This window comes from Excalfactoria chinensis, chromosome 7 (assembly GCF_039878825.1).
Source record: "Excalfactoria chinensis isolate bCotChi1 chromosome 7, bCotChi1.hap2, whole genome shotgun sequence".
NCBI classification, from domain to species: Eukaryota; Metazoa; Chordata; class Aves; order Galliformes; family Phasianidae; genus Excalfactoria; species Excalfactoria chinensis.
In genome coordinates this window covers 1236413-1260043 of record NC_092831.1, presented here as the reverse complement: position 1 = coordinate 1260043, position 23631 = coordinate 1236413, and the positions used below count along the sequence as shown (strand labels likewise).

Here is a 23631-nt window from a genome sequence, read left to right as displayed (position 1 = left end):
GTGATGGCATGACTCTCAAATCAGAGCCCTCTGGGGATTAACTATCTGATTTTGGTTCTAAACATATGGCTTGAACATGGGAAATTTTCTTCCACTAGCAGGACACGGAGTTCTGAGTGACACCTCTAGACAAGAGATCAGAGTCAGTGCTATGCTGAGAATAACTGAACAATACAACTGATAACAATGCAGTAAGGGAAGCAGGGCTATTTGCATTAGGTCATTACCTCCCATAAGCTATTCTCTGCGTTCAGCATGTGGGAGGACTACAATTCACTCCTACTGGTTGCCATGCCCATAATTTATTCCATATTGTCAGCAGCTGTTGCACTTCTCTGAAGTAAGCACGTAACGTATAGTCTTGTAGGAGGCATAGGAGACATACAGGACACACTCTCAATATAGCAACTCATCAGTTACTGCTGACGTTTCATCTTGTCAGCAGGGTGACCTGACTTCTACCTAGTTTGGTGTTATTCTAAAATCTGGATCTCATCTAAATCACGGTTATTCCTGTCCAAGCAAACCCATCAGATCACTGAAAAACAAATTCTGCAAAGCCTTTGTCCATGAACCATTGCCCAAATTGTACTGAGTTACAGCTTCAGGCAGGCTGGAGGCTTCAGCATTAACAAAGAAATGCTGAACCCCTAGCAGAGCAAGTGAACACCTGCAAGACAGATGGTTTATGTGTGGTGGGGCTGTGATCCTGGCCATTTGGATCTCAGAGGAACACTCACAGAAAGCCATAATGCGGACTTGTGACACTCCTCAGGAAAAATGTAGAGGGCAGCACAAACGGGAGCTTAGCACATTTGTGGTCAGACAGTGAATGCAGCCACGTGCTGGGAAACCAAGAGCAAATACTGTGCTAATGCTGATGCACAGAGCTACCGGAACAGCTGCGATGTGCAAACTAGAAAGACAGCACGCCAAGTATGGTACACCCCTGGTGTGAAAGGGAACATGTCGGGGAAGGCAGCTGAGAAGTGATGTCTGCTGTAATGAGTGCAGCTGTTTGCAGCCAGCTCTGCTCTGAGGGCAGCAAAGGATGTTTTCCTGATGGGGAGAAGGTCTCAAGGTGGGTACACGGAGGGGAGCTCAGTCGTGGTGCCAGAACTCAGCACAGGGGAAAAGCAACTCTACACAGAGAGAGGCAGATTCAGACTTCACAGTGCAAGGGCTTAAGGACTGCTCCACACCAACGTGCTAAAGAAAACCTAAACAATACAAAGAAACCAACAAAAAATAAAATAATGTTAAAATAAAAATAAAAATCAACCTTCCATCTGTTTCCAGCAAACTTAGAAAAGGGGAGATGCAAATCAGCTGCCTCTCCCATGCCCAGGGAGAAAGGACTTGAAGCACAACTCCCCCATCCTACCACCCATCTCTGTCTCCAGAGATGAAGCAGCAGGTGTTTCCCTCCCAGATATGCTCAGTCTCAGGGAGATGAGAGCTTTGAAGCAATGGTGGGATAACGTTCAAAGAACAGGAAAAACTCGTACTGAGCACCCAAAAATAAACACACAGAATGCAGAGAGAAAAAAAACATATTTGCAAGCTGCAAGTCTAAGTACAAACCTACAAAACAACAGGAGCTTATGCAAATGTGAAGGGCTCACTTCAGATAACTCATAGCAGAAAACACGCTCAGTGTGCAATAGAAGTATTTTTCTCCACAAAAGCCATATTCGGGGCTTGTTTATCCCTATTCCTCTTTCCTTATTTTTATATATTTCTGTCCTGCAGCCTCGTCAGCATGTTCTTTTATTCTTGTATTACTCTGCCTCATTCCCCTTCAAGCCTATGAGGTGCTTTACAAAGACCAGGTGTAAACTGCTGCCACTTAATCCCTTGACAATCAGAGCCCCTTTGTGTCACATCAGATCCATCCCAAACTTGATTTCAGGTGTGGAAAGGACGAAGTGTCACCACAGCACCTCTGATCCCACGTGAGTGCTGTACTCTCCTGTTGCCGCTCAGTTCTTGGTTTTCAGCTTTCTCCCGTTCAGTTCAGACACGACTGCTCCAACCGCAGCCCCTGGCCTCTTAAAGGGAATAATTGCTACATGTTTTTACCTCTTTAATGTGTAGGAAGTCCTTTGCATCAAAAGAGATGGCAGTGCTTGGGACAGGGACATCTTCATCCAGAGCTCCACAGTAACTCACATTGGTCTTAACAGCAAACGCTACTGGTTTGGACTACAGACAAAAACAGACATCAAAAACAGCGGAAACTTTTCTGCATCAGGAATTAATCTTCTGTATCAAACTGGCAATAATTTAGCACAGGGTATTTGTCAAATACACCAAAATTCAGACTTAATAATTCCACACCAGCCAAGAGTGTTCAGTTCACTACAGCAGATCCCCATTTATACAGGAACATTTACACTATATTCCTGCTTACAGGAAATTTCACTTGATTGTCAACATGCCTCAAAAGATGCCATCACCATTATAAACCAGCAGTATGAATCTTAACAGCAGGCAAATGATAAACTCCCCGTAACCAGCTGCTATGATGGTTTCAAAGAAAGCACCTTTGCCCTTTCGAGCTGTATCGCCGCTTGCTGCTCTCTCTCCTGGCGGATTGCTTCCCTGTCCTCCTCCAAAGACACATCAGAGTCTGAGGGTCTGCTTGTGTACGAATCTGCTGAGCCCTGAAAGGAAAATCACACTGCTAAGAACAAACATGAGAAACGGGACCCCCCCCAAAGTCAGATACAGAAGGCGCTTTTAAAATAGGCTTCTTAATTCTACCTCATGGGTTCCTACAGATTGGCACAAGGCTCTGCAGAACTTAGCAGAGAAATACATGGCTTTACCTCAGCTTCCTCACTGACACAGTCACATCCAGCTCAGTTGCAGCGCTGTACAAACACCTTTATAGACTCTAAATAATGTTTGACAACCTCGGAATGAGGACTGGCAGGGGTTAGGTCACATCAGACACAACGAAGGTACCACAAAGCTCAGTTAGAGCCAGCCCTCCCTGTAAATGCAGCACCATTGTGCAGCTCTTCCCTCCCTGCCGCGCGCTGCCACTCACACACAGCACCGTTCTTTTCTTCAAGAGCAGAAAAGTGGCAAAATCACACCATTAAAAGCTACTCCGCAGGGCAACACAAAGGCTGTGCAATGCTATGAAGGAAAACCAGCACCCTGACGTGGAATGTAACAGTGTGTTGGGAGGAATAAGGCATGGGGTGGTCGGACTGGGACCCAGCATCACCTGCAGTGTGCAGGCTCCTTCCACACAGCAGCCTAAGCGTGGCGTGCCATGTGCTTGAGTGCATGTAGAGCCAAAGGCAGCCCTTCCAACCGGAGATCTTCTGTGATTCTATGAACAAATCACTCCCAAGTCATCACATTTCTAGCAACAGACTGAAGATACACACCTTTACCTTTGTTCCAAAGAACCACTGCAGCATTATGTCTTTCAAAGGTTATTTTTTCCCTTAGATTGCTTTATATCCTGCAGCACAATGACATGCTTTCTATGTAATCTACCGTAACATCCAGTCCCCTTATCATCCACATAAACAGAATCACAGATCACAGAATGGCCCAGGTTAGAAGGGACCTCAAGACCCACGAATCCCCAACCCCCCCCCACCACAGTCAGGGCCACCAGCCTCCACACTTAATACCAGACCAGGCACATATTCTTAAGTACGGATGGGAGCCCCTATCAGTTGGCAATGACCTACTGTCAGCACGTTCTTCATGCAGCCCCACAGCCCAGCCAGGAGCACTGCTGCCTTCCCCCACCAAAGGGGAAGGCTGCCAGCAGGAGACTACATCTATATGGCCAAATATGCCAGGCCTGAAACAACAGCCCACTCTCCATACATTGTTCGAAGTAATTAGAGCAAAAGGAAAGGCAGAGCTGGAGTTGCAGGGCCAGGCATGGCGCTGCACAAGAGCAATGAATGCTCACTGCTGAATGTGCTGCGGGTGCAAAAAGCCTGCTAGTGCTCACCACTGCCTTTCTCACCATATAGCAACAAAGCTTCAGCAGCAGCAGAAAGGGAGAAGGGGAAGTAATCACAGCCTTTGAATAATAAATCAGAAAGTGTAATAATAAACACAGATGAGAAACAGCGGCCAAAACGCCTCTGAGTGCTGCCCAGCGCTGCAAGAGGAGCACAGGTCTGTGGGCAGTCCACGAGGGACACCCAGGGAAGGGATGCTTGTGCTGGATACACATTTTCCCATGCTGGCTTTGAGAGGTTCCTGGCCGAGCACTGCCCTACTTCAAGCTGTCACAACAAAGTAACCTTTGCCAAAGTAGCTGCTGCTGCTACTTGAGACTGTGTAGAAAAAAGCAACACTTCTTGTATTTAATTTACGTTTTCCGGTGCAGGTGCAGCACCAACAGCATTAGGGTTCTGGGCTCACAGCCCACATCTGTAGAAACGCAACAGGTGTGATGGTATTAAAGCCTCAAACACCTGCATGTCCTTGGGAAAGTGTGACTGCCAGGCCTATGTAATGACAACCAAACAGCACCAGTTGTCCACAGCTGAGTAAAAGAAGAACGGAGGGGAGGAGGTACTTCCATTTATATGCTGAAACTTCAAAGATCCCCTTCGTTTCTTTATTCCTCTGTTGCTTACAGTGGCAAGCTGCTTATTTGGGCATACAGCATGCATCCACATCTCCACATTCATCTGTAACACTGTAGGGCCAACTATTACAGCCACCTAACTTCGGCCCCAGGATCCCCAGGGAGAGAAAGCAGCCTCGGGAAGGAGCAGTGCATGCAGTGCCTTGAGGCCAGAGGGGTTCAACAGCTGCTGGTGAAGGAAAGAATGGAAGAACAGCCCAACTTTGAGCTGTCAGGGCTTCAGAAAATAGCATCTTTTTATTTCAGTGAGGTTGCAAATCATTTTTTTCCAAGTGCCAGAAATAGACAGATCTGAATTGCTCTCCATCCAGCCGTAAATCGTAACACTCTGTCACATAGCTTCTGCAATTAAAGCATCAATCCGTTAGAAGCTCCAGTCAGCCAATGACAAGTGGTTTCTTCTGAAAAGATTTAGAGTGCCACAGAGCCCATCACAACCCAGAAAGCGTTTCTGAAACGATGCCCTGATCGGAGATGGCTTCTGCCTCAGCCCTTAGCAGCATCCTCCAGCTGCAGGCACCCCGCAGGGGAAGAGCCATGGAGCTCACAGGGCATCCCATCCCTCTGCCCAGGAACAAGCAGATGCTGAGCACACAGCAGTCACAACAAAGCACGGCCAAGGCTGCACAGCAGAGCAAAGAGCCATGGGGGCTGAACCAGAGGTCATTCCGTGTTGTTACACTGCTGGGGACCTCGATCAAAAACTTGCTGGTAGACACCCAAGCACAGTGGAAGCTTGGGAGAATAGTGTTGCACAAAACAAGACTGCTGTCCAGATGGTTTCTATTGGAAAGGGGATGAACACAGATTGCACAGCAGAATGCAGCTTCCCCCTCCATGCTGCTTCTTGTTGGCACGTTCCTGTTTCTGGGATCCTGGGGACAGCCAGCATGACCCCCAATGGGACAGTGCACAGAGCCCCACAGTGCAACAAGTCAGATTCTTAGTTAATCATCAGTAAAGCTTACATTTGCAGGCAGATGTGAAGGTACAGATGTAAAGGACAGATACCTGTCCAGCAATGCAGTGCATTACGTATTGCTTCCGCTGCACAGCAGCACCAGAATTGTGCAGGGCAGGAGGAGCTGCAGCCTCCCACATACCCTGGGGGAGAGAGATGACACAGTCACTGGGCTTCTTGCATTCTGTCTGCTTGCTTGCTCACATTTGCCATGTTACCAAGAATCAAAGCACCAGAAGCAGACCTCTGGGTAGAATCCTGAGGTGCCATTCAGCATCCGCATCACCCACAGCTTTGCCTCTCCCCAAGCCCAGGGAAGCAGGGCAGGGCTGCATTTAGGGCTGGAGAATCTCCAGGACTCTGAGAATCTCAAGGATTGAAGACTGTTTTTCTAAATATATTTACGGCTGTAACTGTTGGGAGCCATAAATTATGTCCTTTTGGTTGTATTCATGCAATAGATATTAAAAAATATCTGCTCTCCCCTGTATTTCTTCTCAGCAAAACACACCCCACAGGGCAGCATTTCCCACCTGCCAGGAATTCCAGTTGGGAACATTAATCCTCTTTAATCCCAACAAGCTGAGCAAGAGTCGAGCAACTGGGAAAAGGAGGTATTCCAGGGCAGGAAATGCTGTCACATGTTGCACTCACCCCTTCCCAGAAGAACTGAAGAACAGACCAGCCCTGCAACACCAGCCCTGTTACAGCTTTGGGAGATGCCTGAAGTCAGTAGTGCCTTCATCAGCACACACACCTGGACACAACCTGGCACAACACAGTACTCCAGAAGCTCCCCAGAACCCAGCACATAGCAGATGGTGCTGGGAAAGATGCCATTCTCCCCAAGAGGGCAAGATAAGAGAACAGAACTGACCTGAAAATCCCCAAGCTATCCTGTAGAGGAAGAAATAGTTCCCATTTTGGCTCCCTAGATGCTCCCTTCCCACGTGAAGGCCTGCACAGACAGACAGGCACTTGGTTTCTAACCAGCTGTAACACACGCAGAAAGAAATTCAGCTTGGCATTTGGGGTCCCAACGATCAAGAACTCAAAACATAACCAAATGTCCTCAGCAAGAATCGAGGTTAGCACGCAGCCCACAGGAGGCTGCACACCTCCTTGACAAGCTCCAGAACTCACCAGCAATCTGCAGAAGGAGCACCAGCAGGCACAGTGCTGGCTGCAGGGCCACATGCTGCCAGGACCCAGGTCTGCATTTCTTTGTCCATGGCAGTTCTGCTCATTACAGACACAGCTCACACCAAGAGCAACACAGTCATAGACTCATGTGTGCTATGCCCAAAAATGCAGGCTTAGTTCAGGCAGGTTATCACTGTAAGTGTGCCATGAAGAAAGCATGAGAGAGGATAAGTGCAAACATCTTTTTAGATGAAAACAGGAGACAAAAACCTTATGGACTTAGAATTACCCAAACATTTTAAATAACAACGGCCACTACCGTTGGTGCTCACCTGGTCCTAGTGCTGACAGCAGGCAGGCTTATTCAATTACATCACCTGCCCAATAATTAAGAGGCAAATGCAAACCAGCGGGTATCTATTTATTTGGCACAAAAGCATTACTGCGCTGCAGTCAGACGGAAGGCCAGGAAATTGCTGTGTGCTAGAAGATTTTCCCCAGTAGAATACTGCAGAGTTTTACTGGGAGCCGCTGCAATCCCCAGCATCGCTCCTGGAGCTGGAGAGAGGAAAGGGGGTTGGATTTCACTCACTTTGCCTTTTCAGTTTTTCATCCCTCGTTACATCTCCAGTGCCACCTGGGACCTTGCAACCCAAACACCAAGCAAACCAAAGGGCTATTCCCACGCACAAAGGCTTTGCAGAACAAGGTGCGGGGATTACAGGGGAAGCACAGTCCTTATTTTGATTTAAGTGTCCTCCTGAACTATGAAATACATTACAGCTGTGGTAATGCTGACTAGGAGTCTGGCCACCAGTGGAAGCCCACCAGGATGAGGGCCAGCTCCCAATCAAACCATCTCCTTGCTGAATAACCAACACACACAAGCCAGCTGCGTAACCATTTCTGAGTAGAGATTTTGGAATTAAGTGTTCAGTAATTAGTTCCTTCTATATGTTTGGTAAATTTATTTAAGACAACTCATTAGGTGGCTCAGCAGTTTGGAAATTATTAGGTAGTCAGACCATGTTTCCTCTTTGTGAATGCTAATTATTAGAAAATAGGGCAACTGCTGTAACATTTCTTTCCACGATCCCTCTCTGACTCTGCAATCTTGCAGCCACATCTCTTTTCCTGAACAGCCTTCAGTTCAGCACAGATTGTGTTTTCACATCTAAAAATTTGGTAAAAAAATAAGGAGTGCTGGTAATAAATAGACTTACTGCTAAAATCCTACGGCTGTTGCTGTAACATTCAGATGAACATGCCAGCCATGCGAGACTATGCCTCGCTTGAATTGCCGGTGTACATTTGCTGGGTGTTACACACAGAGAAGACCTGCAGTTTAAACATCTCTGGGGATGAAAATCATATAATCCATCACAGAATCATTAAGGTTGGAAAAGACCACTAAGATCACCTAGCCCAACCGTCACCCCATCCCCACCGTGCCCATTAATTGTGTCCTAAGCAACCTGAAATATGAGCATCCATGTCAGCATGATGGCCAAAGGCTCACATCGCTCTTCTCTAAAGCCATGCCCGAGCCACCAAGTTGGAGTAACACACAAACTTTTCAAATTCCATTTGTTGATTCAAGCCATAAAAGAGTGAAAATCTGTCTGGGAACGCTCTGATGTGCGTTATATTCCAGCTGCCGGTAGGCAGGAGCAGGATGGAGCCAACAGCTGAACACCTCTAGCTCGGGTTTTGCTTTAATCTCTGCAGCTGGTCCCTCTTTTCCACAGCAGCTATTCAGAAGACCCAGGAGAGAAAAAAAGGTGTTTTTTCAGTGATAAAAGGTACCATGCTAAAGCTGCTACAGTTTAAAAAAAAAAGCTGCTTTATTCATTTCTAATTACTTTGGCACTTGAAAGCGTCGAGTGATCCTCACAGGGCTCCAGGGAAGATACTGCTGTTGGGCTCTATGGCACCTGATAATAATACAGCAGCTAATAAAAATGCACCTGTTATCCTACGTGCACTCTGCTGGAAGCATACCTGGTGTCTGTCCCCAGGAGCACACTGGAAGGCAGGAACGTTCCTTGCTCTTGCGGAAAGAAGAGCCAAGTACTGTACCCAGACCACACTGCTGCCAGCCGTGCCAAGGCTGGGCCGGCCTTGCAGGATGAAGTCCTGGTACTCAAACCCCCTCAGTTCCTCACACCGAGACTCCAGCATCCCAAGCAGGTCTGTAATTATCAGGGCTGTTTTCCTCTGCTGGCAGTGACGGTGAGTTCTTGGTGACAGCAGCAGAGCGCTTCTGTAGGCACATCTACATCTAACTCCTGCCTACAACACCAAGGGCACCGAAGTCAAAGATCTGGAAGAGCATAATCTCATGCAATTATCTGCTTCTGATTAAGTTCATTCCTGACACCTTTTGCCCTCCTCACCTCACACTCAGCCCCACGCTCCCCACCACCACCCCTTGCACACAGCAGGCCGCAGCCACCCTCAGCTCAGCTTGACTTCCCTCCCAGTCATGGCCAGAGAGGTTTTCAGACATTTATTAACCACCCCCCCCTTTTTTTTCCAGTGAACTGAATAGGGAGCCATGCTGTCATCGCCACAGGCGTCAGACCACTCAAGCATATCACATGTTTGAAGCCATTCCCAGGAAGCACACCCCAAAATGGCAGCTGTGTGTGCAGCTGATGGAGCCCTGCCTGCTGCTGGCAGCCAGGAGAGCTGCCAAGGCCAACACCAGCACACAGGGGCAATGAGCATCCCATCGGGCTCCCTTCCATCCATTGGCTACAAGGAAAGCACAGCTCTCCTTGGGTTGCCAACAGGCACATGAGACACCAGCCCCAAAGCAAGAACGATGAATATATTAGCTTCAAAATATTGTAAATAGGAGAAAAGGAGTGGAATTTTCCTCAAGACCCCATTGCCAGGAAGCTCCTGGCCACCTGGCTGCTTTCATGGCATGCTTCTCCTTAATTCCAACAGTCGCACTCAACAACTTGCATCTTTTTAAGGATTTTTATGATTACAGCGTCCCAATTTCCTTCTAGCGTGGTGTCACCACTTCCCACACCATCAGGCTTCGTGCAACCAAAATAACCCCGAATATTCCTTTTTATTTTGCAACCAGAAGCTGTTTGGAACACACTGAACTGTCTAACAACGTGACATGAAGCTGATTCGATGCGACCATGGGCTCAGCCATGGTGCTCCAGCACAGGGCTGGCCTTGCCCATCCATGAGACAACAACGAGAAAGGCAGACACAACCAGGCCTGCAGTGCCGTAGGGTACCAGGTATTCTGCTCTGTTCCAGGCCCCCATTTCACAGAAATCAGATGCCAAACAGCACACACTTTGTGATCTGCCACTAGGAAAGCTGGTGGGCAGCCAAACTCCTTTATTACCAGCGGGCTGCAGCTCTCTGCTGTGACAAGTTATATTTAGGTGGCAATGACTTCCTCTGAAGTCATCCCATCCGCTCTGCCTGTGCCCACCTCTTACAGGTGGTGCTGAAGGCCCTACCAGGGCTCAAAAAATCTGAACCCAAACAGGCTTGCACCTTCAATGTAATTATAGGAAAATCGCTTTGTTTAAAATCCTCACGCTGTGTAGCGAATGGGAAAGAATTGTGCCATGCTGTTACGGTATTGTTGAAATGAATTTCACGCTGCTTAACTTTAGCCAAACAGCAGAGAGGGTTTGGGCTGAGGTTCGGTTTGTTGTGTTGCTCTGTGGTTTTAATTAGCTGCCTTTTTCCCTCCACAAGCTCCTAAACTGGTAGGCTGAGGAAGCCAATAACCAACACTGCTGAGAGGAGCACTTGGCTTTTTGTTTCTTTGTACACTTTCCACTCTTTCTGTCCCAGAAACCTCAGCTAAAATCTCTTCCTATCTTTATGTTATGATAATCCAAAGTCTTTTCCAACCTTACTAGCTCTGTGCTTCTTGCAGCAAGGCCCAACTTCCGAAACGACACACCTGCTGAAGCAGCAGTAAGCTATTCCATATTGCTGGAATACCTCCATGAGAAAAAGCCCCAGTTTCCTAAGTACCGTGCCCTCTGTAAATAGCAACTCCTTTCCCAAAAAACTTGCAATCTATAAACCGTACGTGCTGAGAGCAAAATAGAAGTGAAAGGGCATCTGGCTGTAACCCACAGAGGTAATTTGGGATTGGAACTTAATTGCAGTGATTAGTGCAGGGCAATGAGGACTTCCCAGGCCTGAGGGCTGCTGCCCACACATTCCCAGGCAAACCAGGTGTTTAACCACTGCCACATAAAACTGGACATTAGTCTGTGTTTAAAATGCACGAGTATTATGAGAGGACAAGGCAGAAGATCTGCAAGGAGTGACAGCACACAGAGCCACCAGCCCACAGAGCTTCAGCGTGGGCAGTGAGCCCGACCAAAGCCCAAGGGGACAGAGAAATCTGGGCATGCTGCTGGGTGAACATCTCTCTCCATATCTCCACTGTCGGGGTCAGCTGGGAACGCACTAAGTTGCATTAGGCAGAATTGCAAGGCCAGTGCCTCAAGTCTACATCTACACTGCAGACACTGCAGTATTTTTGCCAAAGGCAAAGCACGGTCTGAATGGATTTTCCCAAATTTCTACGACTACCACAAACGTATGACAAACCATTTGAATTTTACATTGCACAACTTGACAGCTATTCAGAGGGTTAATAAACAGAAACTAGAAACTCCAAGTTACAATCTTGCTGTGTTTTTCTTCCTTAAGCATTATCTCAAAATGGATTCTTAATTAAATGGCTTGGAAGAAACAAAAGCTTAATACTTCCTATTACTGGCACTCCGTAAGCATTCCAACAAGAAGAAAATCCCCTAGGAATCACTATCATACCCACAACATCTATGAGTTGGCAAAAGCAATACAAGAGGAAGACACCGAGAGCCGACTCTGCAAAAAGCTCCATCTCTACCAACAGTCCCACATGCAATCAGCAAGGCAGATCTGCAGTAACACCAGCCCTTCAGCATCTCTCCATACTGCAGCCCTTGGATCAGTCTGCAAGCTGGAAAAGGGCTGTGCAAACCATGGTACTGAAACAGCAATGCCAAATTAGTAAGAGGTATCCAAGAAGTAAGAGGAAAAAAGCACTGAGCATTATGGAAGAGCATCTCCCTGTCACCCTGAAGCAGCTGTCAGCTGGGTGCTGCTCAGCAGCTCATCCTGATCCCCACCAGCTGACCAGAGGGACAAACAGCAGCTGCTAGCAGGAGAAAGTAGACAGGAGTGAGGCCTGGCTTGTCCCCATGGGCACACCTTGCAGAGCAAAGCACTCCAGGCCAAGCTATGTGGGGCACAGGCAGAGCAGGGTTTGCTCTAGGAGAAAAGAGGAAAATAAAGTGAAAGGGAGGGAGAAAAAGGGGAAAACTGGGGAGGGAGGAAGGCCTGCTGATCCCCAGAGACTGCAGCACGGATCCAGGCAGGCAGGCAGCCACTCCGGAAACCACTCTGATGATTTTCTTCCTGAAAAGGTTTGATGGGGGAAGGACAGCTAATCTTCCTCCAGCTGCTGGCAATGAGCACTGCTGTAAGCAATGCAGAACTGCAATTGGGTGAAGAAGCAACACAGCCAATGGGAGGAAGTATTTGATGACTGGAAGAAATGAGCCGGAATCAGGATTTGGGGGCTGCACCTCCCTGCAATACATTACTTTAGCTCCACTGAAACCTAGGCACTCGTTATCATCCCCTCGCTCAGCTCTGGCCCTAAATTTCAGAGTTAACAGGCATATGTGAGGCCAGCTTGGTTTGGAAACATTCAACAGCAGCCCGAAAATCAGGCCTAAGGAGGACATACCTCTCACAGAACAGCTTCTAGCACAACAGTGCCACAGTGGTTATACTTATCTACCGTGCTGTTATCCCAAGGATACAAACATTTCTTCTATATGAAGAGGAAGATCTGGGCAGATCTCCATTCACCTGAAGGTCTTCTGCCACTCTGCAGATACCAGCTGCACACACAGCAGCTCAGTAAGAAGAGCAGCAAACAGAAGCTTCCTCTTGCAGGCCCCGAGAAGCACAGAAGTGCAGTGTCCTTGGGCGCACACCGAGGCACCTTAGCAATAGGTTTGAATATGTTGCTTAGTGTTATACTGTCACTCTAATGACAATCACAGCTATCCCCGAGGTCTCATGAACATAACTTCAAATTGGGTCAATGCTAGAACATGCTTGGCCTGAAGCAGCTAATGACCCAAGATGTTTTTGTCTTCAGATGCATAAGACCAATGGCTGAGGATCAAGCAAAGCATTCAGAGCCCGGGGCCGCACGCACAAGGAATCATTTGATGTGGTGATTTCATTCCTGGCCGCCCTCTGTTAGTAACAACATGATCAGCAAAGCTCTCATCCTGCCTGTGTCTTCTCAGTATGATGTCAACTCGTTACTTTCCATCTTCCATATGTATACAGAGAAGTTACCAGGAGGCAGGATACCTTTCTCCATGAAACATGGTGCTCTGCACATGAAACACATGGAAGTGTGGGCATGGCGCTGATGGGTTGGGGTTGGTGATCTGAGGTGTCTTTTTCAGTGACTCTATGAAATACATGCAGCCCTGAAGCTGTCAGTGAACGTTCCTCCCATGCCAATATGCAGTTTGACCTGGAGAGTATGCACAGCACCACGAACTTCTCCCCTCTCTCAAGAAACAATAGAGGAAAATGAGAGGCTCGGAAAGAACATGAAGAATAGCCAAACACAATGGGAAAGTGTGCAGACAGGGAGAGAACAAAGCAACAGGGAAAGATTTTGTGGGTCAGGGATCCATCATGTAAAGCCCTCACACTGCTGGCTGCCCAACACAAAGCCTACATCGTAACTGAACAAGCGACAAGGAGGAGATCCAATCCTCTGTTTTAAAGAAAGATGAAAAGGTTTTACAGTGGAATGGTACACATGTGATTCAGAGCCACATGACAGGACAGAGGAGTCAAGCTGAGCATTTAACAACATATTGTATATTGGTATTGTAATAGACAGAAGTCTTCGGTGAAGTTGCAACTGATGGCAGCACCAGCGCTACAAATGACATCCAATGCCAATTTTCAAAGCCAAAGTCAAATTATTAACTCAGTTCAGCAAAACAACTTCTGTGTATCCACCACCACCCCATAAATTTTCTGTGTCTAACAGGAGACATTCCAGACTGCGGCTCTTCCTCTCCTACACTCCCACTCATGCTGCATGTTTACATACAGTAGAGCTAATAGAATAAGGGGAAAGATTACTTAATGCATCACTAAAAACCCGTTCTAGAATGTAACACTAGGCACCAGAACACTTCCTACCGCTCCACTCCTTCAGACAGTACGTAAACAACAACAGATTATCCCACCATCGGATTTTGGTCTGCTGTTGAGCTCGGCCATAACTGTCAGTTCTTCACCTGAGGACGATGCTGGAGCACATCAGCATCATGACAGATGGTTCTGGAAAATTAAGTTCAGTTGTGGTATCTCATGACAAAGACACCTCAGCACAGAGTAACTCGCCACACAGTGCTGCTTTCCCAAGCAGACAGCAGCATTCCTCAGGGGATGCATTAACCTCAGGAGGAACACGGCTCAAAAGATACTGTCATGGAATCCCACGCTGGAAGGAAACGTTTGTAAAGAAACAGAAAGGGGGATAACCATTAGGAACCCAGTTTTGTTCTCCGGGTTCTTACAATAACAGATGAAAGGACAAAAAGTTCCCAAACAGCCATTTGGCTGCACAGGTGAGAGGCCTTTGGGTCGCACCCAGCCATCCCCACGGGCAGCTCCTCCCCAGGAGCAGAGTGCCAATGGCCACCAGCCAGCAGTGAGAGCCCATGGGGATCCATGGCAGTGGGGAAGCAGCCCGGTGTGAACAAAACAACAGGAGAGGACTTGCAGGGAAAACATATTTGGTTCAAGTGGAATTGTCTCAAAATAGAAAGGCCTGCAAAGCTTTATATGAAGTGTTAGCAGCTCGCTCAGATGTGCTTCACCACTCAGTGCTCGGCAAGATGATACATAGTGCTTTTTCCCCATGATTTCCTCCATGTTGCTGCAATAAATCACATCCCTGCCAGCCCGCATTCCCCACGCCGGTGAAAGAGCACAACCAAACAGCTCCAGACCTATAAGCTCATGCAGCTTCTGCACTGCCTGATGTTCTTAGGGAAAACAACGCAAGGATCGAGCCTTTTGAGAGTACAACCTGTGGCCCGCTGTCCTGAGACAGTCCTTTCCTATACACGAATCACCCCCATTCTTGCTGACACGGCCAGCTGTAAACAGAGATGGAAAATGCAGACCGAAGTCCTGTGCATGCATAAATCCAGGGAGAGGGAAGGGATGCAGGATCCAGCAGCACACACGGAGCCACGCTGCCTTGCTGCACATGGAGAGCTGCCCAACACACCCCTCCCCTGGCTCAAGGACTGCTTATCATGTCCTCAGTTTGTGGAGGACAGATCCCTCCCAATGCTCAGCAACAGTGATGGGCACAGAGGAGTTTCCCAGCAAGACACCACTAAGGGAGGAGCCTCAGATTTACAAAACTCTGCTCTGGCTTATGAAGGAACAAGGAGCCTTAGGAAGGCACAGCAGCCCAATGGCACACCGGAGCACTGTCAGGGAGCTGAAAGCAGGGTTGGCACAACACAGCCCAGCAAAGCACTGTGGAAAAACACAGACTGGGAGGTGACAGAACTTTGTGAGCAAATCTCGACACCACCTGCAAACTCAGCACTCAGGCAGCTGAGCGGCACTCTGAAGTTAATTACTTGATTCCAAATGACCACCAGCACTTGGGTTGTCCTGCTTGCAAAGCAATCCTTGTTTGTGCACGTGGCTGATTTCAAAGCCAGGCTCTACTATCTCTGTGAATGCACACTCAAAGGAAAATCATCTAACGGCTCCGTATCTCACAAGCAGAATGTGTTTTGGGGAGATAGGGAAGCAAGCCATGACATCAGCAAATCTGAGGCTAAGCTTGTCCCCTTTCCATTTGTTACTTCAGCACCAAGAGCCACGTTCCCCCTCAGATGCCCTTGAGCCCAGGGAGCTGCTGACACTCGCCAGCGGCCACATTTCCATCACCCAGATGAGCACACTTGTGAGAAGCCCTCATCACCTCGGCTGCACGCCATGGTCACCCAAGAGGGGTCCCAATGCAGGAGGACGGCCCTGCCACCAAACACGTCATCCCACCCAGAGGGTGCTTACATGCAGCTGAGTCCGAATGCATGCACTTAGCTATTCCCCACAGGTTCTCCTATTGGTTAGATGACATGATCACTTTGCTTGTGTTTGCTTTCTACTTTAATGTATTTTTGGTGGGGAAAAAAAAATAAATCTCTATGGTAACAGCAGACGTTAATTTGTAAGAACTGTTATTCATACTGTAACTTTTCTTTGACTGCTGCACCATCAACCACAACATTGCGCTTAACAGAGGAGCAGAGTCAGGTACAAAACCATTCTAGAAGTGAGCACAAACATCAGACACAGTAACAACAGCTACTGCTGCAGCAGCACGAGGACGTGGAAATTTTAGCAGGAGAAAGAACACAAACACCCGAGCAAACCTGCAAACAGCAAACAAGGCAACTTCCCAGCCCTGTCACAAAGAAAAATGTTAGGCAGATGATGATTCATTAGTTGAGGCAATTTATTAAGAACTAACGGAAACAGATCTGAAACTGTATAAAAGGATGTTCAACAAGCAAATGCTACGACCATGTAAAAGCCCAATCTCAGTGAGAACTGAACAGGCGTCACAGAGCTAATCTCATTAACAGAAATGATCTGACACGTTCCTGCTGAAGACAGACCTCAGTGCTCACCTGAAACCAGCAGCAGGGAGGAGGTAACTGGTAGCAGCTGGGCGAGCCATCCTGGAACGATTACATCCTAACATCAGCCATCCTTTTTGGACTCAGCATTACACAACTCGCCTAAATCAGGTGGAGAAACAGAACAGCTACGCTCAACAAGGAACTGTGTGCCAACAACGAGTGAATGGCACTGCAAACACCGCTCTACATGCTGGCACAGGCATGTTCACCTGCACAGCCATCTCTCCAAGAGGAGAACAGCAGCATGGGAATTCAAGCCCTGTGGGACCCCACAGAACCTCCACTGCTGCCCCACAAAATGAGCCCTCCTGAAGGACAACACCACTCTGTCTAGATTACTAACTTGCCACCTGCAGCTTGAAGATTTCATTAGGGATCTATGGACTCAGCGCTCCCAAAGCAGCAGGACCCTTCTAAGCCCATTGCAAACCCCCAGTGTTATTTGACAGGCGTACGAAGCCTTCTGCCTGGTCTCAGCTACACATGGCACAAAGGTGCTCCATAAGATGAATGTGGTGTCACATGGATACCACATGAAGCTTTTGCACGGCAGAACAAAGGCCATGTAAGTGCCCTGCATCTCAGCAGCCTCCTTTCTGGCTCCTGGACCAAACGCAGATGCCAGCTAGTTCTGGCAGCAGCTTTCCCTTCCCAGACTTGTAGGAAACTTGTACCACTGGTGCCCCAATACAACAGGATGGCTTTCGAATGAGATGCATGAGGGAAAGCCATCAGCACTGTGGATGCAATGCACACTTAGCACACACACACTGCAGGACCGTGATGCTATACCCTGCCATGCCACGCACTGCACTGCCTGATGCTGTCTCCCAGCTCCCTGAAACAACCCTGCCACAATGGGCTTCTGCATACAAGTCCCTCAGTGCCCTTTTAATGGCAGCCTCTGAAGACTGCCTACCAGGGGGTGCCTCACAGCTGGCCAGGCCTTGTTAACACCAAAGGACTTCCAAAATCTGAAGTGTTTCTGGGCATGAATCCCACTGAGACGCTTATCTAGTTTATTGTGATACGGAGCTTGAATTCGCACAGTACCTTTGAGTGAAGCAAGTACACTGCTGGCTTACAAAGCAGTAAGTGAGACGTCCTACTTCCCCAGAGCCCCTCTGGCACAGGCAGCAGAGATGGAAAAGAGATGGAGGGAAAGCAAAACAAGGCTGGACACAGGCTAAAGACTAAGAGGAGTCAATAAGGGATAACACAGAGTGAATGCAAGGCTTAAGGGCTGGAGAAAAAGCACGCTGTTAAAGCAGGGCACAAAAAGACAGGCAGGAGACAAAGGTGTGAATTATCAGCCATCCCAAATGATGGAAGAAAATGAGCTGAAAGGGGAACTGGCATTACTAAGCAGAGAGGAAGGCACACAGTGAGCACCATGGGCCATCCCTGGCTGAGCCCATCACCATGCAGCCAGCAGCCACTGCCGAACTGCTGCTGCAAAGGAAAAGAGATTTCACAGAAAACATGGTTTCTTATGGAAAAGCTTTGTTAAAAGTTTGTTCCTGAAGAAGACGGAGTCAGTGCTGCAGCCCAAGGCTGCCAGGAGGTGCTGTGCCGACACACCAAGCAGCACGCAGAACTCTCCTCACCGTAAGTACCAGCACAGGGATTAGTTCACTGAGGGTAAAACCGTGATTTACTTATGCAATGGACATCCCTGCCTTCAGCACCAGTGCTAGCAGGGCTCTGCTGCCCGCTTCTCTTGTAATCAAGAACACAAGATGCCTTTTTAATACAAGGCAAACAAGTTTTCAAGCCCCAAACACTGACCTTGTTTACAATAAAACTACCCAAAGCACTAAAACTAACCCTCAGCATCCCCCAAATCAGACGGGGCAGGGCAACAAAGCCACAGCTTTCATTAGGACAATGTCCCACCCTACAAAAGGGTGAACTCCTTGTTCACTGCAGGCATACTCACAGCTAGGCAAGCTGTTTACACCTCTCTGTCTGCTGTTCTTCAGCATGGCAAGTGCTTCTTGCATGCAACCACCAGCATTTTTTCCAGCTTGAACAGTGTAATTTTCCTCCTCCAAAAAGCCTCACACTAGCTAGTGCATCATCTGCTTGGCATTAATCATCACAGCTGGTAATGGATTGTAATAGCCGTGCACACACTGAACCCATTTCTTTTTCTAAATGTAATATAAATAAATATGTATTTTGCATTCATTTCATATATACACATAAACACACCATAATAATAACTTCAACTGGAAAAAAAAAGAAGAAAATACATCATCGACATATCAGCTCACTCGTAGAAAAACACCATCTTTCCTCCTGGATTGAATGGGAAAGAAGGGCTGCCTGGGAGAGCCCCAGCATGCACCCAGCTGCCCTCCGAGGCCGAGGGATCCTATGTGCCCCCCAGTTGCAAAACAGCCCCCACTTTGGAGAACACTGCGAGTACGGCCTGCCAGCAGAGCAAGAAAACACACCACGTCCCTGTGTTAGTTCACATTTCTTGCAGTGTTCTCTAAGAGTTTCTTAACACGAGGCCACCGCGACAGGAAACTGCTGCATGAGTTTCCTAAGGGCAAATACCTACTTTAGGAAGACGCTAACTGTACTAGAGTGACTCATCTCGGTATGATTTATTTTGTGCTAAAAGTATTTCAAGTAGCACAAGTACTCGATCACACCTCCCTGTGCTTCAGGGTATGAAAGTACAGCAAGTCCAGGATAGCAGCTCCCATCTCACAGCATGGCTGGGTTGGAAGGGATCTCAAGGATCACGAAGCTCCAACCCCCCACCACAGGCAGGGCCACCAACCTCCATACTGAATACCAGCCCAGGCTGCCCAGGGCCCCATCCAACCTGGCCTTGAACACCTCCAGGGATGGACGGGGCATCCACAGCCTCTCTGGGCAGCTGTTCCAGAACCTCACCACTCTCATAGTACAGAACTTCCCCCTGACATCCAACCTGCATCTGCCCTCCTTCAATTCCAAACCATGTCCCCTCATCCTGCTGTTATCTGCCCTTTCAAAGAGTTAAAAGATCTCCCTCAGTTCAGCAGGTGCACCTTCCAGCCCCGGAGCCCAATGGCTCTGAGATGTCTGTGCTGTTTGCAGGGTTTGGTCTGCCTTGTTCTTATACAAAAGCTGACATTCTTACCTATTCCCACGATTCCAGAAGTCTATTGAAAGCATTCTCATATACTGAGAGACTGTGAAGTTACAAAAGCTGCCAACACCGCTGCCACCAACTAATTCAGAGGGAAGAAGGAAACCTCAGAAATCACTTCTCCACCGGCGGCTGCAGCCATCTGAAGGCCCCCTGCCCCATCCCAGCAGTGCTGCAGCCCACAGGCTGTCTGTGCCCCGCTGCCCTTACACAAACTGCTTTACCTGAATCAGGAGCACCCAGCGCACCCCCGGCTGTGATACACATGGGCCGGCACCCCGGGAGCACCCGGAGCCCAACCAGAGGTAGGGCTGTGATCTTTGGAGACCTTTAAAACCCGACTGCTGCGGACGATGCAGCTCTCCTCCTGCAAGCAGCAGCCAGCAGTGAGACCCCTCAGCCACAGCGCCGTGCTTCAGCCTTCTGAACAGCAGAAGGCCAATTTTACCGGCACGTGCTGGACCCGGGGATCGTCGCTTTGCTTTCCAAGCCGCCGTACACAGAAACACGCCGCGGGGTGCCGGCTGTGAAGCGACGTGCCGGCAGGAGCTCGGCACGGTTCTGCAACAAGCACACAGCGCGACAGCGGGCGGCTGCGAGAGCCGCGATCACAGCCCGCTTCACAACGAAGGGATGCAGGCACAGCGGCACCAAGGGCTCCGGAACACCGACATTCCTCCTCGCCCCGGCAGGCGCCGCAAACACCGCACAGTACAGCACCGCACGGGCCGAGCCGCTCTCCGCCAAGCCCGCCTCGCTTGCCGCGCACGTCCGCACTGACGCACCGTCCGGTCCGTGCCGCGATCCGCCGCTCGTGGAGCCGGCCGCAGCGCCTTATGTAACGCGGCCGCCCCGCGCCCGGAGCCCGCGCCGCCGCTGCCCGGCCGGGAACGTGGGTCGGCCGGTGCGGGAGGCCAGCCGCGCGTTGCGTAACGGAGCGCGGCACTCACCGCCTCCGAGTCTTCAAATCCATGCAGGTACAAATTGTCGTACATGGAGCTCCGCGGACGCCGGGCGCCTCTCGGGGTGCGGGGCCGGCGCTGCGAGGGGGCCGATAGCGGGCGGGGGGCCGCGCGGTGCGGGCCGTGCGGTGCGGGCCCGGTCCTGCCCTCTCAGCGCTGCGGACGCCCCAGCCGCGCGGCGCCGCCTCCCGCGCCCACCGCCGCCGCCGCCGCAGGTGTCCCCGCCGGCGCCGCGCCGCCCATTGGCCGAGCGGTACCGCCGCCGCGACGCCATTGGTCCAGTCCGGCCGCCGCCTCGGCGGGGCGGCTCGTGAGCGGGAGAGCTGCGGGAGCGGGGAGCGGGGAGCTGCTGCTGCTGTGCTGGCAGCAGTGCGGGACACGCAGCCCGGTTGTGGACACAGTGCTGTTATGGAGCTGCTGCACACAACGCGGAGCAGCAGCACAACCCGTGCCAGGCTCAGCGGGCCTGAAATAGCAGCGTCTTCTGCCGGGCGCTGGGAGGGTGTCGGCTTATTATAGGTTGTAATGTAAAAATAATGGTGCGAAGGCTTTTCTGATGAGTGATTTCTCTTCCGCTCTGGAAAACCAGTTTTCTCCTGATGTTCTATGATGGAGCTGCAAACAAACAAACAGAACGAACCCCAAATGCCGGGAACTGAAAAAACCACAAGTTTGGGCCTTATTTCAAACCAGATTGGGCAAAGCAGCCCTACCAGAGCTCTGCCCTGGGCCTCTTGTTCTGCCTCTCCTGCCCAAGAGCCGCCCGTGTCTGTGGGTATCGGCCACCCCTCAGTGTGTCAGCGAGGTGAGCAATCCATGTCTCTCAGCTTCCATCTCACACGTAACCACACACTGCATCTCCTTCCCCAGCCCCGTGCTGTGCAAAGCACAATGCTGCTGTGTGAGCCAAAAACTAGACACGAAATACAGAGCAACACGTCTTTTCTGCATGGGTATTTCTGAATACTGGAATAGTTCACCATTTCCTTTCTGGTGCTATTAAAAGTTCTCCAAATCTCATCCTCTGTACAACCCGCTCAGACTCTCCTGCATTCAGAAATACTTCCCATCTTTTCCATTTGTTTCACCTGGCAAAAGCTTAACTTTGTTCTGCAAAGCGACCACTGATGCCTTGGGAAGAGTCTGACGGACACCTCAGCAAAGCCAGAGCTATTATTCTTCCCAGAGCAGTTGCTAATTCCCTTAAAAACACCCAAACATTACAACAAATCTTACTCCCCATCTCCATGTGCAAGCATTCCTTGCTTCCACCCATGCAGCCCCGTGCTTTGCAGACACCGTGTGCCTGCAGGTGGAAGCACCGCGGTGCTGCTGAGCGTGGAAGAATCTCAGAGGTGAAGTTTAGTTCTCCTGAAGTGTTTTCCAGGGCTGAGCCCTCAGACAACGAACTCTACCCAGGAAGAACTCCATCTCTAGGCCATGCAGTGAGCTCACAGCCAACACAGCAGCAGACAGCACCTGCTAACTAACAGAGGATCTCGGATGGCTTTTCAGAGCTCCATTTCATGCAGAGCAGCACTGCTGTCAAGCGGAGCAGCTGTTGTGACGACAAAAAGCACATCTTACAGCCGATGTACCTGGCTCCTTCCCTGGCCATGGCTGCCCCACAGCCCACCCTGCCTCCTTGCTGCTTGGGGCTTCCCCCTGTAGGTGTGTCAGGGCTGGAGGGCAGATGGAGGAGGATTGCAGTTTCTGAGACTGCCTTTAAAGTTCTCTTTGAACTCCCTTTCCGGGAGTTAAGGGATGGATGCTTAGGGCCTGAGTTGGATGCTTAGGGCCTGAGCTGCGCAGCCCATCCCTCCTCCCCACCTTGGAGGTCTGCGATGTTCCACATTTAAAGAAACAAATACCTCGGCGGTGGGAGAGCATTACAATTTAAAATGGGAAGGAATTTCTAAGTGCAACATCAGAGTCATTTGTCAGCTCAAAAGAAAAGAAAGACGGGTCTGAAATCGCAAGGAGAAAAAAACAAACCCGCGTCTCAACTTCACATCAATTTGTAATGAAAGAATTGAACTCAGAAGTCAGGGGAATTGCACTTTGACTCCCAGTGCTCACATTTCACGCTGTCCTTTCAAGACACAGAGGTTATTAAAAATATATATTTAATGACTCAACTCAAAAGGCTCTTAAAAGACGCTATAAAAAGCCACGCAGCTCATTAAATAGGGATGGCATTGTGAAAGATGTAAACAGGAGGGACATCACCACCTGCTGCAGGAATCTCCTCGGGTGCCTCAACCTCCCACCTCAGTCCCTGGGTGTCGTGGGGCAGGGGCTGGTTTGGAGAGCACAGCCCTGGAGAAGTCAGCCAGTGCTTCACCACCAGCATCACCTTGATAGACACAGGCTGCAAACACCTGTAATATGCAGGAACTCCAAATCAAGACTGCCCCCTCTCTTGGGTTTAACTTGCAGCAACACATCCAGCACCCATGGGTTGTGTGCACACGTGGGGCACACCTGGTGACAATGTGCAGCGGGCAAATGAGCTGAATTAAGTGATTTCAATCATATCATAGAATCCCAGAATGGCCTGGGTTGCAAAGGCCCACAGTGCTCATCCAGCTCCAACCCCCTGCTGTGTGCAGGTCACCAACCAGCAGCCCAGGCTGCCCAGAGCCACATTCAGCCTGGCTTTGATCAATGGTGTCAGGTGCTGCATTATACATCTTGCTTGTATCTTTCAATTTGGTTACGATACTAATCTTCAGAGAGTGGTAAATAGGTATTTTCAAGCAGGCTGGTCTCCTCTTCTATGGGGTTTAATTACGGCGCACTGCAATCTCTATTAGCACGTGGGCTATTCCCCAGCGAGGACTGCTGTCCTCTGGTGATCTCGGCAGGACTGCTGTAAATTAGGTTTCCTGTGGATTTACTGCATTACTGCATGCAGGGAGCATCCATCATCTTTTGATCTCAGGCCA

General features: G+C 49.4%; 1 protein-coding gene across 5 annotated transcripts in view; it reads right to left on the bottom strand.

Annotated features, from left to right (window-relative positions):
• CACNB4 (calcium voltage-gated channel auxiliary subunit beta 4) overlaps window positions 1–23631 on the bottom strand; it is a 66202-nt gene that overhangs the window by 23592 nt on the left and 18979 nt on the right. For 4 of the 5 annotated variants that reach the window (XR_011904307.1, XM_072341807.1, XM_072341809.1 and 1 more), the window contains exons 3-4: window positions 2547–2666; window positions 2083–2205 (exon numbers count right to left, since the gene is read on the bottom strand). Coding sequence is in view for 4 of the 5 variants with exons in the window: in XM_072341807.1 (XP_072197908.1) it covers window positions 2083–2205; window positions 2547–2666 (243 nt within the window). In the remaining variant the exon portion in view is untranslated. Of the gene's footprint in view, window positions 1–2082; window positions 2206–2546; window positions 2667–20671; window positions 20871–23631 lie in introns of those variants that run through there. The other variant, XM_072341808.1, reaches the window with a different exon arrangement.